The sequence below is a fragment of the Pomacea canaliculata genome, linkage group LG1, assembly GCF_003073045.1.
Source record: "Pomacea canaliculata isolate SZHN2017 linkage group LG1, ASM307304v1, whole genome shotgun sequence".
NCBI classification, from domain to species: Eukaryota; Metazoa; Mollusca; class Gastropoda; order Architaenioglossa; family Ampullariidae; genus Pomacea; species Pomacea canaliculata.
In genome coordinates, this window is record NC_037590.1 from 25424340 (window position 1) to 25440391 (window position 16052).

Below are 16052 nucleotides of genomic sequence, written 5' to 3' on the forward strand. Positions count from 1 at the left end.
AAAAAAAAAACAGAAACAAAGATACTGATTTGTTTCTTTCATGTTTTAAATATGTGTGATAAATGCTATTAGAGCTGCTGGTGCATGATTGCCAGTTTAGTTTATTTTGAAGTCTCCTGTAAGCGATCTTGTGGCACAACGGTTAGTGCCTGTCACCAGTACAGTGAGGGTTGGCTGCTCTGCGTTCAGAAGTTAGCCATGCTGTTTTATATGTGACTTTGTGTTCTTCTTATAATTTGTGCATTTTGCTCCTATTTCCCTTGGAATCATCTGTGTGCTGTTGCTTGTGTTTGTTTCCTGTTGATTTATAGTCTTTTGTGCACAGAATATTAAACTCACTTCCACACAGGAAAGGAACTCTACAGATTCAATGATGATGATGATTAATTACTTTAGATTTTGAATTTCCTTCATGTGTTTAAAATGCTGACATGATATAGCACTGTGTGAATTTATTTGCTGTCTTGTCCACAGAATCAGATGCAGAACTAGCCAGTTACCTCCCTTATGGTACTCCCTGTCCTGTGCTTGTTTCTGCATGTAATTTAGTGGGCTGTTTGCCCTTATTAGTTACCATGTCTTACCACATCTACTATGTCTTCTTTGTACTTGCAAGAAGGCAGGAAATGCTTTGCTGTTCGTTCTTCGCTGGCAGGGGGACAAGGCAAGCTTTCTTGTGGTGTACTGGCATGCGATCAAGATACACTGTTTGCTGTGTTTTAGATGAATGTAGTGGGAAACTGCAGCAGAGCTGCGTGAATAGTATGCTTATCGTGTATAATTTATTCCTTTTGGACTGTCCCTAATGACAGTTTTCCCACACTTTGTGTTATGAACCCTCAGAACTGTCAGGAAGTTGCTTCCCAAACTGTGATGCAGGTATAGAGTTGTGCAGTGTTTTGGCCTATTCTTTAAGTATACTTTCATGAATTGGTACATTGTGTATAAACATCAATCCTTCATAGGTGTGTAAAGCCAGTTGAGTTTATACTGTCACAGATTTACAGATGTCAGGCACTTGGAGTTGACACAGCAAACAGTCTAGACTCTAGATTAAGGACAAAAATAATAAAGAGCTGTTGTAGAGCACCGTATGTCAAGATTAACTGACTTATTACATTGTCTCATATTCACTTATGCATTCTATACACAATAATAATAATAAATAATATGTTTATTTATATAAAAGCACACAAACATAATAATAATGGATGCTGATCTCAAAATTCCCAGACTGAAATACTGGAGGCAACCATCAGCATGGTGGGTAGTCATAGACTGTTCACAAGCACTGACCCCCTAGAACTGTGGAGAGTTGTGGAGGCCAGTGGAGTCTGCTAGCAGATATTAAAAACATAGCTAGCCTGTACACTTCTATGTATGATACCTTTGCTATACAAGTATTCCAGAGCATGCAGTACACCCTGTAAGATATATGTGACCGCTAGCTCCGGCAAATCGCTGTGAAGTAGGCATGCAGCAGGTGGCGGCAAGAACCATAGCCCATAACAGGCACGACCGTCCACAGTCATGTGGGAGAACAGTCTCATGCTGTAGCTACTAGGTTAATACAACCTCTTTCTGTACATACGACAACTCGCGATCTAAGTTTTCTAGATTAATCTGTTTAACAGCCACCTGCAGTCCTGCTGGTGAGCGCTGAGCTAAATGCACTGTGGTTGTATCTTTGTGACCTTTGTCTATTCCTGTATCTAGCTAATAGACACAGGCCACATTGTCAAAGTGCATGTTGACACACCCTAATGCACCCATCCCCTTCCACCTGCATTATATATGCACCTATACACAAATTACTTATTGCATCAGCTTTAATGTCTTTTGATAGTATCTTTAAAATATAATTTGAAGAATAATTAGATATTATAGTTAAAAAAACAGATTGCAAATGTGTAACTGTAGATAGATGTCCTCATGAGATCTCATGAGGACCTGTCGTGATGTGAAAGTGTCTCATCTGTCAGATGGGATGTGTCATGAATTGTAGTGGCCAGCATCATTTGACTGGGGTGTTTAATTGTCTTGCCTGTCAGCTATGCAGTGTAAAGCATCTTGTTTCTTGTGGCACTGTGATGCACATCATGGTACATATTATCTGCAGATATGGGGGCACTATTTGATAATTGGTCAGGAAATGAAAGTCTTAGAAAAGACATTCATTTGTCATAAACACTTGTATTCTGTAGACTCTGCTGCTTATATAGTATTACAGCCAACACAAATTACTCATATGCTATAGTATTTAAGCATCAATTATGGCATGAATGGATAGAGTCTGGCAAACATCTGAGTCCATAGACATAGGCTGCAATGCACCATGCTGGATTTCAATATTGTAAGAATGTTTTCTGTCTGCATTTTCTGCTTGCTCATATTTAAAGTATAACTTAACTGTACTAGTCTTCAATATGTCGCACTAGCTTGACCAACACTCAGGGTTCCCAGGTCCTTGCAAGGTCCTTTTAAGTCCTTTTATATTGAATTTTCGCCAAAAGGCCTTTTAAGTCCTTTTATTTGCCATGCGGTCCTTTCAAATTCTCACACAGGTCCTTACATTTTCTCTGTGACCCTTTTAAGTCCTTTTATCGATAAAATATTACCACAAATTTATTTCCGGAGTCGACTTTGGCGCAAAATACCGACGATTTTTCGCCGCATGTTTTGTCTACACATCTGTACAACACTAGTTGCCCTTCCGTATTCGCAAAAAACACTCTTTTTAAAAGTCTTTAGAAACTTACTCTTTCTTGAACTTTGATCTTCTAGTACTACTGTGCATAGCTCTATTTCTCTCTCTCTCTCTTCCCGTTAGAGTGTGCGTGCGAGAGAGAGACACGTGAACTGACTTTTGTATTACACCAAAGAATGGCTTTCAGGTTTTGCAATTATTATTACTTAGATTTCTAGAAAACTTGGAACATTAACGGTGTATGTTATCAGCGCGCTAAGGACACTTTTTAAGTTATCTAATCTAAATATGGCAGACAGGCATCAAAATTAACTCTTTGATTATTTATTACTAGAAATACATGTATTTGAGAACATAGAGAAGACCACAGATCATAAATAATACATCTTTCCGACCACACAAGAGAAAAACATAAGCATTGATGACTGTCACTTAGGTCCTTACGAATGCATGAAAGGTCCTTTTAAGGTCCTTTTTTGGCACCATCCCTGATCCCTGGGAACCCTGAACACTGTTATGAGTGGTATATATGTCATATTTTTCATAAAAGGGGTTTAGGTCATTTATTGGGGATACAGTTATACTGACTACTGAGAACAGTGAGCTTGGGGAGTGTTATTACACATGAAATATTAAAATGTTAAAATATTTGCATAAATATAATTGTTTTTAGCTTCACAGATGTGCAGATTTTTTTTTGTGTGTGCTGGTAGTTGTTAATCTAACAGTGATTTTAATACAACAGTCTTATTCACAGATATTTTAAAACAACAAAGAGTATTGTTCACATATATTTTTAATGGATGTCGTAAGTCAGGCTAGTAGGTCAACAGATTTAATAAGTGTTGGTTTTGATTGATCATGGAGTTTTTCCCCATTTGCCGCAGGGTGGGTTGGTGGTCATGCCAAAGGTAGACTGACAGCATTTTCTGTCTGACAGTCGTCCTACAGCAATGTCTGTATTTTCATGGAGAGGTGACAGTGGGTGCGTGCAAAGCAATGATTTATCAGAACTCTGGGGATATGGCTATGCTAGCCACTTTGCAGAGAAAGACAATGGCATGCTTGTGATGTGGTTTTGTATTCTGATTCATAACAGGCTCAACAGGAAATTTAGTGGGCCAGAGGTCAAGAACTCCAAAATCATCTGTTTCATCAACTGGTCGCCGTACACCTACTTCAGTCACGGAGAGACGGCGCACCAACACAACACAGCGCTCTATCACTCCCACTGTCGCATTTGGATCTACAGTGCGTTCACGACCCACTACTCCAAACTCTTTTTCTACTTCAACACATTCCACTTCATCTATGACACCTAAACGACCAGGTTCAGCAACTCCTACTCGACAGCTGGACATGGATCATACACCACGGCACCGCAGACTGCCAGCTGCACCAGCAACACAGCGCACTACCCCTGGCCATAACCTGAAATGATGTATCAGTAGAAAGTATCCTGTGGGCAGTGTGGACAGGCTTCATGACATGGCAGACATCATAAGATGCTCCACTATAAACTTCCCACAAGTGCACTTCATGCCAACCAAATTTTTTTGCAGGCATAGAAGCTCGTAGTAGTTGCATCAACTCACTTGTGCAGCTGAAGATGTGATTTTTGTTTAGGCAAAGACATGCATCTTTGGAACTGAATGCTTTCATTGCAGCTTACAAAGGGCACAAAATGGATCTAAATGGAAGACTTTAACTCAAAAGTGTGCAGTTGTGTGATACTTTTTAATCACAGAGAACATATTGCTTCTCATTTAAAATTAATTTTTGAACTCTGCTTTAAATGCAATGCTAGTCACCAGCATGTGGTATGTAATTTTACTCAAAACTTGAAAAAAGAAATTGAATAGTTCTTGGGTATGTAATTTTGAGAAAAAAATTATATACTTCTAGGTTTGTTTTTTTTTTAAAGAGAAAATTTGAAGAGTGAATTGCTGGTGTGACTTGTATTTATAAATCTTGGAATGCACTGGTTCTTATCACATGTTCCATGGTTACCGAGACCATTATGCAGTTGGAGATGTGCGGATTTTAGTGCCTTGATTTAATGTAAGTCTGTGTTCAGTGTTATAATTTTAATCTTAGTGCCCTTCCACCCACTGTCTGCATCACCAGTGCTCCTAACATTATCCTAATGCCATCATAGCTCACCTGAGTCTGTCGTCATTTCAAGTATGTAAAGCAGGTATGTATTGGGAATGCAGTAGCTTTCAGTTGCTTGGTATGGTTCCTCAACTTTCCATGCTCTTCCATCCTTTGCTCTTTGACCATCACATCCCCATCATCCCCAAGATACTATTTTGATGAGAAGGCCTTTTTCTACGGTGTGGAAGTTCCTTCTGTATAACTATGTCACACTGACTCTGACATTCATTTTAAAAAGCCTTTAGAAGTGTACCTATTCAAGAAATACACACAAGACTTTCACAAGCTCTTTTTCATAACTTTGTTTATACTTGCTGTGCTCGAGCTTTTCTTGGTGACTTTCGATAGCCAACACTCTTCATGTGCATGGATGTACCACACATGCAAATGTGTGCCAAGATTGACCTATGTATAAATCTTACTGTGTTTTGATCAGGATTGGCCTTTATACATAGATCACAGTGTATGTGATTTATAGACTTTCTAATTGTTACTTTTACACTAGGTTAAAATTTTTGTAAATCATGGTGACCTTAGCTTTGACTACGACACAGCACCCAACAAGTCTCCTGATGATTATTATTGCTTAATAATATATTTATATATGACGCATACATCATTAAGTCATTGTCATGAATGCACTAAAACATTTTAAAAGTTGAAGTAGTGTAGAAGGATGGTTGTTTAAGCTTAAATTAATTAGAATCATTAAGATGAGAGTCAACATCATCTTAACAGTTTTTATCATGTGTTGATGATGGAGATGAAATAACATTTAAAGTGGGATGCAGATGACAGACTAAGGACTAATCCTGGGAACAAACGGTAGTGATGTCTAGATATGCAGCCAAAACACTGATAGATGTTGGTGAGTGATCTTGAATTCATGGTGAAACCTTTATCAATGGTGATCATAGAAGAAATTTTCTATTAAACATTTCAACAGCTGGAGTTGTAATTAATGCCTAGTATGCAATTAAGGGGTTTTAATGGTCACTTACATTCTTTGGTAATTTAACAAAAAAGTATGCCAAAAAACTTCTGATATGTGTAGACTTAAAAATTTATGAATAAGGTATAGCCAGGTTTTTAGTACTAATAGTATTTAATAACAGGTGAAGTAATCCCAGAAAACTCTGTATGTCATCAGCATCATCAGGTTTCTGTCATCATTCCTATTGTTTTCATTTTTCTCAAGACTTACACTGTACTAGGGAATTTTGTTGCATTTTTTTTTCTCCCTGAAGGGACTTATGTCCTGGTGTGTGCTAGTAAACTGACAATCCTACCCAATATACATTGTATCCATGTAGTTGACTTTCCTCTGCCATTTATAAATAAGTCATTCCAGCTTAAACATTCCAACAAAAAGTAATTCTTTATAGAACTATATCTATTTTCCTATTTAGAAAAGACCAAAACATGTTAACATTTATTAAAACAAAGTAATTTTGTATATTTTTCATACTTGTGCAAATGCTTGAGGTTTGTAAATTATGTATTTTTTTACCAAAAAAAAGTTATTGGAAGTGCATCCTAATTTGGAACACTGTATGATTTCTTCTTTTGAACCCTCTATAATGATTTCTTTGTTCCAATTCCTTGGCACTTATCCACTTATGCAAGATTGAAGTTTAGTCTAAAGATGCCTTTTTTTTCTTCTTCTGTGAATATCTTTTTTGAGTGAAGTCTTTCTCCCTCTTTTGTCGTAGTCAAGTATCCTTGTATTGGCTGTGAAGATTCTCAGTTATTTGCTTTCTGTCATTATTTTCTTGTCTTCTAGTTCTTTGTGGTTCTGCTGCACTTACACCTTCAGTTGTGAGACACAAAATAAGCTTTAATAGCATCAGTGCAGTGATCTGAAAGACTATCTGTATTTTGTTGTGACCAAGGTCCAGGGGCCAGTTCCACAATACATTTTTAATTTTAAACACTCTTAGTCCTTATATCTATTTAGATAATCAGTTTTATTTTTAACAAATGCAACTTAGTTTTAAATAAGATAAAACTAATTATCCCAGATGTTTGTTCCCGTCAACATGATCTTTTGTACGCACTTATGAAAAGCATTTCAATGGGAGGAGAGAGATTTGTCAAAATTCTATTTTTAAATTTACTTTTTTGGAGCAGTTTTAATTTTTGAAACATGTTGTGCAACTAGCCCCTACAAAACAATGATGGTTAATAGGTAGTTAATGTGTAGAAGCTAAAATGATCAAATTTAGTTTATTGCTTTTAGAAAACAATCCAGCTGGCATCTTGTGCACATAAAGTTCACAGACAGTGTTGTAAACTGAAAAGACTACAGAACTTGGTAGGCAGTAGGAAAAATTTCTCTTTTCTTATTTACATATTATGAATAACTTTCATTCCATTGAATTTTGTTTTATGTTTGATGTTATAAATTACAGTGAAATAAAAGAATGATATGATGATAATTAAAGAGAGAATAACAAGCTGTGCTGATTTATATCAATGTTTCAAAGGAGTAGAACAAAGTAGCATTTGTCTTCATACATAATGTCTACATACATAATCATACATAATAGTCTTTTTTTCTGTCAGAGCTTGATTTCTCATTTTAACAGCTATTTTATCATAAATGTCATTTTAAAGCATGCTTAATCAAAAATAATTTACATTAATTAGGTCTTAATAATTTATATCTTTTTATCAACTTTCATTACTGTGGTGATGGTAAAGGTGATGGTCGTAACATGGAGTGTGTAGGGTTGGGGAAGAAAGAAAGGTTGTGAATGTGTCCATTTGCCCATCCTATATGCACATGCAATTTTGGTATGGAGTGGAGTAGGTAGGGTGTTTGATGAGTATTTGAATCAAGAAGACAAAGATCATGCTTCATTAATCGCATCTTAACTGCTGTACTTGTCAATGAGCATCTACAGCATTTGTAAACCTCCAGATATTACACTGTAGTTGGGAACAGCTTGTCTTATCTATCTGTATCCTTGCCAGCTGATAATCTTAAATATAAAATTAAAAAATGGAAGTCCATTCAGTGTGGTTTTTTATTTTACTTGGTTTACTAAATGAGTGTGTGATCAGTCATTAAATGAAACAGTGTTCTAGGTACATTATATTTCTACATAATTACATCAAAGCTACCAAGATTTAGTAACTTGTCTACCAATCTGCCTCATTCACACAACACACACTATTTTGAAACCAGAATGATACTATTGGTGTATTTACCTCATTGGACAGCACTTGGTTATGCTCTTATCACTTACTAATTGAAAATGTGTGGCAAATTTCTAGATGCAGAAGAAGGCAGTTTATAAAGGGTCAAATTAGTAAAGAAAATTGGGTGAATCATTTCAAAACAATTTTAAATGAAGGATTGATTGGAGACTGATTGCAAAAGCAATCCATTCTAAATCACCAGAAACCCAGCCCATGTTAAACACGAGGATAATTAGATCACCGAAGATGAGGTAAAAGAGGTAATAAGTTGGTTTAAAGACAGGTTTAAGACGGGCCAAGAATCAGGCCTGATGATATTGTTAATGAAAGGTTAAAAGCTGCACATAATGCTATAACTCCTTTCACAGTCAAAATTTTCAATCCTATGACAAGATGTTATGCCTAAAGAATGAAAAAAAATATATATTTAAAAATATTTCAAGCATTATTTCCTTATTATTTCAACTGTACAAAAAGGGTGACCCTAATTAGTCAAGTAACTACAGTTATTTCTCTTACCTTTAAACAAAACTTTAAACTTTATTATAAACAAAAGGTTAACTAAATAGGCAGAAAATAATCACTTGACACTGGAAGTGTATACAGGTTTTTGCAGCAATGGCTGAAGGGTAGGCCACATTTTCACTTTATATGCAGCCATAGAAAATAACATGAAGCTCCGTGTAGCATTTATAGATTTCCATAATAGTGTGCAATGAACAATATTATTACAGGAATTAGCAAAAATAGATGTACAAGGCAAATTAAGAATGAAGACAGCGTATAGACTTTGTTGCCTAATGGAGGTCTAGCAGACAATGTACTGATATACACAGTTCTTCAGATGCTTCAAACTGATGGGAACATCTGTTTATAATGAGCCCTCAGATGGTCAAATGGCGTTAACCCATACAGCACTGTGGTGTTGCAATATTGTAAGTCGTGGGTGTACATCACGTGACTGTGTGAAGACATAATAAGCCTTACAAAACGATTTTTAGACTCCTTAATAAATCTTTCAAGCTAATGAAGCAGTCTTTCACTCTTACAGAATGAAGTATTCTGACATTTTTCGATCAGAATGATATGCACTTGGACATTGGTGAAAAGCATGCAAGTAGACTGTATTGGGACCACCACCCAACCCCACCTTGATTAACCTACAGCAACTGACCGGCGGGTGCACGTATACTTTCTCAGAGACTATAGCACTTAAGTGGCACCCGACACATTACAAGCAGGAGAGATGGTACATGAGCACCGACTACAAACCAGAGGACCAGAAAATGTTCGCTACAACAGTCTAACGTCGACTCCAACTGCTCTGAGCAACATCCTGGTCTGGTCGGGATCCAGGGAAGCACAGAAACCTGAAACACCTGTACAGTAGGCGTCCTGCCTTTGGCGACCGTCAGCCGAGTTCGTGTACAGGCCGAAAGTACAAGAGCAGGAATCCAATGCATGCATAAACAGTTCGAGTACACTGTATCTACACTGTGCGTATGTTCGAACATACATATATGCACACGCTTACAGTGTATGTGTATAGAGTACCTGTGTACGTATAGTGTAACGATTATGTGAATGGTGTAACAGACTTCCACAAGATCAGCCAACTACCGGCCACCTACATCCAACCACACACCCAGGTCGTGTACACGAAGACAACTATCTACGCATACAGAGGTTACATAAAGATAAGTACAGTTAGTACACATTGAAAAAAAACCACACACACAGATGTATACGAACACACACACATAGAGTTTGCTGCGACCTAAAGGGTGAGAAAAGCTCAAAGCTCTGAACCAGGAAGTTGGCGGATGGCAAATATGAATAGTGACATTCAGGGTGTTTATCTGGGTGGCTTTCATTAGAAATATGAATGGTGACACCCAGGAGATATCTAGACTGGGTGTGTTTTGTAAGGGTTCTTGCTCTTTTTCCTTTTCATGAAAATGACCCGCGCGCCTTATTATTGAAAAGTAAATAGTGATAAAAAAAAATCTTTGCTACAAGTAGTTTAATCAAACGCAGCCACACATACACTGCTGGCAGTATGTCGTACCTGGAGCGGCGATAGCAGGTAGTCTGTTGAATTAAGTTCTCTTGAGATCACACCCTGTCGCGTGCTTCCCCATGACGCACTCACGCCCTGTGTGGTCAATGCGTTCACCACGAGACATTTGTCACGCGTCTTAGCGAGGACAGAGACCAGCATTTGATTAACGGACATAACTGTCACAGCTAAATCTCTCACAGACGTGCATACGCCAACCTGCTTCCTACACAAGTGGAGAAAGCTATCAAAGTGCTGGCAGCAGACATTGTCTCTTTAGTCTCGGGTGAGACAGACCGCGGACAAGTGACAGAAAATCATGTGGTCACCGAGAGTCGGAGCTATTTCTCTATCTCTGCTGGTTCTCACTGTTTGCTGGGACATCACGACTGTAGGTATGTATTGGGAATTCCTTTTAGCGATCACCATATCAACCGAAGAATTGTATTTTGTCAAGACGATTTGTCGCACTTCTAGGCGAGCATAGCTGAGCAGCTTTGGGCTTACTGATATACCACGACAGCTGAATTTCTCACACAGACGTATAGTTTGGTAACACTATTTCAGACTGCTCAATTTGTTTCGAAGTAACGTATGTAGTGTTACATATAATGTGCTTTTTATGTTATACTTATCTATATAAACTACTTGATGACAGTCTAGTGTGTTCGACATGTAGCAGTCTTGGCCCGACGTTTTCAAACACGACAGGTGTTACTGTCTCAGGTAGTCCCAATAACAAGTTACACAGCAACACTGAGGTCCGGCACAGTAAGGAGGGAGGTCAGGGTGAGCTCAGAGTGGGCACACGACAGGACGACACGATGGCAGAACTGTGGGAATACATCGGTCAACACCCAGCCACCGTCAGTGGGCCGAGACCGTTACGCCAAACGTGGAGACGCAGGACCCCGGATGTCGTTAGGAGGTGGAGTCGATGGAACGTGCACGCAGGCGTCCCGATGTTTAGTCTTCACTCACTAGGGAACTCCACTTCACAGTCCTTCAACACACGTGTCACTCATACATCCTCTAACAAAAGACCCAGAAGTACATCGAGCAGTATACTCGTCAGTGCATTCAGCAGTGCATTCAGCAGCAGACCCAGCAGTAGACCCAGCAGCACATTCAGCAGTAGACCCAGCAGTACATTCAGCAGCACATTCAGCAGTAGACCCAGCAGCACATTCAGCAGTAGACCCAGCAGCACATTCAGCAGTAGACCCAGCAGTACATTCAGCAGTAGACCCAGCAGTACATTCAGCAGTAGACCCAGCAGCACATTCAGCAGTAGACCCAGCAGTACATTCAGCAGTAGACCCAGCAGTACATTCCCCACCACGTCCAGTCTGCCTAAGGCGCGGCGCTTGGTGACGGTGGAGCCAGGCTACTTGCTGGTGATGACGAAGGCGAGGCCCAGTAAGGGCGGTGCTGACGCAGACGACCTGATCTTTGTGCCAGAGACAGAGCAGGTCAGGGTGGACTCACTGCAAGAAACAAGTCTTAAAAAGGGCGCAGACAGCGACGAAGAGCAATCTACATCAGAAAAGCCTCTTGTACTCCAACCGTTTTCTAAAACTACGGACAAAGGGAAGACACCATCCTGGACAAGCAAAAGCAACTCTTCAAACTTCAATAATGTATCAAAGTTTTACGGATATATCAACAATAAGGTTAATGATGAAGCAGGAGTCACGCCGGCAGTCACCAGGGTCACACTAATGACCAGGACGACCAGCCCATTCCAGGGTGGGGATGGGGGTGAGGGTGGGAGAGCAGCTGTGGATGTCAGCGAGACAGTCATTACCAGGAACTCCGAGCGACCAGCTACTGCGTCAGGAACTGAAGACAGCATTAGCAGCGCCGTCTTCATCTCTGACCTGCCAGGGAGACGACAGAGTCATCAGCCAGCGTGGCGTTACCATTTGACACGCACAGGCCTGGCCAAAGACAAGACTTTATGACGTTACCACCCAACAGCCACACCTCTAGCCAACGACAGGACTACGTGACGTTACCACCAGACAACCACACCTCTAGCCAACGACAGGACTACGTGACGTTACCACCCAACAACCACACCTCTAGCCAACGACAGGACTACGTGACGTTACCACCCGACAACCACACCTCTAGCCAACGACAGGACTACGTCACGCTACCACCCAACAGCCAAAGCTTGGTGCTGAGGCCTACATGACGTCACTACCAAGACAGCTGGATGTCACTGTGCATCGGCGTCGGCGACAGGTGGACACAACTGATACTACGACCTTCAGCGGCACAGGTAAGGAGGGAGGTGTGACAGAAGCAGGGTAGAGTGGCGGTGTTAGTCTGTTGATAAAGTCATTGTGTGTATTATATATTGCTAATGCTCAGTACTATGTATGTTGCTAATCTCAGTACTATGCATGTTGCTAATGTCAGTACTATGTATGTTGATAATCTCAGTACTATGTATGTTTGCTATGCCAATACTATGATAGTCTGTTAATGTCAGTACAGAAGAAAACTTCAGATGCATTGTCTTTATCTTTGTGTTTTGCGACAGATGACATTAGTTCATGTGTCGGATGTTTCGATCCACGCTTTGCCATTTGTGAACAGTTGATACATGTGTCAGTCAGCTACCAGCTGAGAGATGTTTTCTACATTTCTTTAACCCTACTGCATAAATAGATTGACAAGTGTTTTGCATGTGTAAAATATGCAATATTATGCATGAAGTGTTTACTAATGTTTATTGAAGAACGATCTGAGTGTGCACAAAGTACAGCTAAGTTATATTTATGTTCGCACGGCAGGCATGTTGAATACACTTTATATATATGTGTGTGTATCTATATATATTTTGCACATTTTTTAAGTTTATGAAACTGATTTTTTTTTTTGGGGGGGGGGTGGTGAGTTTGGATGACTAAGACATTTATTAATATGGTCTTACATGTAGTTAACTATTGTGTTCTTGTTATTTATAATTAGTCGTATTTTCATGTCTTTAAAGTGAGGTTGCAGTACGAATTATCTGATCATAGCTATTTGAGCTGCTTTTTGCTCTTCTAGTGAAAGTGATTTGCATTCTTATGCACGTTTGATATCGTGAGTTGCAGATCAGTGCATTTCTCTTGTGGTTTGCATCGCTATTGAAGGACTAAGTTTAGGTCTGTAGACAGGTGCTGTCTACCTCTGCTGAGCCCACCCTTGCCATGTCCCTGATGCCATCAGCTCCGTCCGCTCTAGTGAGTGGTTGCTGCCAACTGACAAATGTTGCACAAGGTACTGTTACATTAAAGTCACAACTCCACTGACAGGCAGGCAATCAGTGTGAGCTGTCGACAGCCCCACAGACAAAGGATTTTTCCACAATACACTATTTATTTAGTGTTTTACTATTTCCTATGATCCATTTTTAAAATTTAGCCTATTATCTTACTTTATCATCTTAAGATCCATCTTTTACTGTTTCACTTCTGTTTCTGTGTGTTATTACACCATACTATCGACGTTTTATTGTCTCCTAATATCTATGTTTCACTATGTATTCCCATACTATGTGTCCCTATCCCTTACTCAGCTTACTGTGTATCACTGTTTTATTGTATAATTGTATCTTCCTGTGAGAAAAAAATGAACCCTTTGGTTCAAGATGAGAACAACCGACTGGTTGTTAATGTCTGTCTTTGTGACACACTACTGTGTTGTAATCACCAGTACTTATCAAGTGTTTTAGATGAACTGCGGTTTTGTAACACCACAACGGACAAGGAGGACCCTGAGTCGGATGCTCTGATCTCTGTTGGCATCTACCCTGCACTTCTCACCGGCACATCGCACAGGGTCAGGACAAGTTCGCTATGGTGTGGCCCTAGCAGCTGATTCTATGTTGACAAAAATAGTGTTAAGGTTGGCAATAGGTCTTTTCTGTATTTCGCTAATCAGAAAGTGAAATATGTCCTGTGTGTGGGTGGGTGAGAGAGAGGGGGTGTGGGTGTTACAATGTGTATGTTTGCTTGTGCGTGTCTGTAAGTCTCTGTATCTCTGTTGATGAGTCTATGGATAGGTGGAGGAGAGGTTCTAATTCTATAATGTATTTATTTCTCACTTACTAATACGGCTCTTGGCGCAATAAAATAATGTTATCCATTTTGTTTTCTAAGGTGATTAATACTAAATCGCAAAAGTGGAATTTGTTTCAATCAAACATTGGGAAATCCATAAAATAACGATATGCAATTTCAGATTTACGAAATAATGCTTTATAAGCAAATACTGAAATTAGATAATGTAATCGGTGCCAACCACAACAAATTGTACACGGCTGACCTCCCCTAGCTCAATGACGACAGGAGGGATGAAGTCGCAGTCACTCCGATCGAAGTGCAAAACATATTCTTTTCGTAAGTCGTGTTTCTGATAACCACACAAAGATGGACAATGCCTGAGAAGTTTTTCGTTGTGGAACTAATTCAAGTTGCAAGACTGATATACCAATGATCAAATTTCCGAAAAACTATTTGTTATTTGAAAAGCGTAGATTAATTTATTATATTAGAATGTACTGAAGGTAATCATACCACTAGTCAGCTAACTAGCTAATTATAATTAATGTGTCATAACATTAGAAACTTGCGTTGTTTTTTATATTGTTTCAGGATTCCTTTGGATGCTTCATCAGTCATTCGTCCCTTTGCTGGCACTGATCGTTGTGGGGAGCAGATGAATAGACCCTGCAGTTGACAAAGCTGCTTTGGGTGATAGTGAGCATGTCCTGTACAGGACCACCAGTCCACTCCTTCACATTCGTCAGCCAGTTTTTCCTCTGATCATCGAGGTGTCGATCATCGTCGAATGTACCTTGAAAGACAGTCTTTGGATGAGTGTTGTGCCGAGCCACGTGACCGAACCAGACCTGCTGACGCCGCTTGTCTGTAGTAAGAAGAGGTTCCTGGTGTCCTGGCAGAGTGGCATCCATATTTCATACGAAATCGTTTCCTTATGTTACCCTGTACGAGATGCGAAGCAGCCTTTTTGTTCTCCAATGCTAGAGAGTTCCTCTACGTATCAGCTAGCAGAGTCCACATGTTCATAAAGCATAGTCGCTGTTACGAGGGACTTGTACAGACTGTAATGTGTAGCAAGCCTTATGTTATGAAAATAAATAGTATTCATATTGGTAATATTTGTGTTTTATACGACTTTTTGACTTTCACACACACAAAAATTTACTACCAGTTTTTCTGGAAATAACTGCACCTGCTACCATGCTGATTAGTCTCTCATACATTCAAACATACACAGTAATTCACACGCGAACACACACACACACACACACACACACACACACACGCACGCACGCATAGTACAGCTACAAGTGCATGTACTATTTATAATGAAAACGTTGGCAAGCATAAACCTATTCACAATGAATGAACAGTTACAAATTACCTCGCCATCACACACATGCACAACGCGCATAGGAATGGTACCGACACTCGCCAGACATGAAGATGTAGAGACAGACAGACTCCTGTAAATGGCAGCAGAGAGCTGAAGTAAGTTCGTCAGCGTGAAGTTCCCATGATGGAAACTCTTGAGGAAAACATCAAGATAGACGAGGAAAGATAAACATTTTGCATGAATGTAGGTCGGGGGAATGTTGGAGGGAAAGTTATGAAGGAAACTTATTACACATCAGGCTGGAAGACACATTTGTGTGATATACACTGGAAATGCGTTGATTCAATACCAAGGAAGCCTGACCTTCTATTCTTCTCTCCACTATAACCTCTAGAAATGAGCCTGTAGATATACACCGACTTCCTTCTCTTCGTTCTCATGACCCCTAGAAATGAACCTGCAGGGCTGCATCCACATCAGTCTCTTCTCTGTCATTACATTTCTGACCTATGTGGTATCCAAAAATTT

General features: G+C 39.6%; 2 protein-coding genes across 5 annotated transcripts in view; both read left to right on the top strand.

The window, feature by feature from the left end:
• The window catches only part of LOC112560769 (microtubule-actin cross-linking factor 1, isoforms 1/2/3/5-like), a 48403-nt gene extending 40524 nt beyond the window's left edge, over positions 1-7879 (top strand). The window contains 1 exon segment of the mRNA XM_025232830.1: positions 3807-7879. Within this exon segment, the coding sequence (XP_025088615.1) occupies positions 3807-4147 (341 nt within the window). The 3' untranslated portion in view covers positions 4148-7879.
• Positions 7880-9930: 2051 nt separating this feature from the next.
• Positions 9931-15304, top strand: LOC112571059 (factor-induced gene 2 protein-like). Of its 4 annotated transcripts, XM_025249865.1 has the most exons (4): positions 9931-10522; positions 10854-12414; positions 13238-14030; positions 14780-15304. In XM_025249865.1, exons 1-2 carry the CDS (start codon positions 10447-10449, stop codon positions 12089-12091), a joined length of 1314 nt encoding a protein of 437 aa, XP_025105650.1. In that variant the 5' UTR covers positions 9931-10446; the 3' UTR covers positions 12092-12414; positions 13238-14030; positions 14780-15304. The 4 variants fall into 4 exon arrangements, with proteins under 4 accessions (XP_025105650.1, XP_025105642.1, XP_025105659.1 ...); XM_025249857.1 differs by having other exon boundaries at positions 10854-14030; XM_025249874.1 differs by having other exon boundaries at positions 10854-13984.
• Positions 15305-16052: the final 748 nt, after the last annotated feature.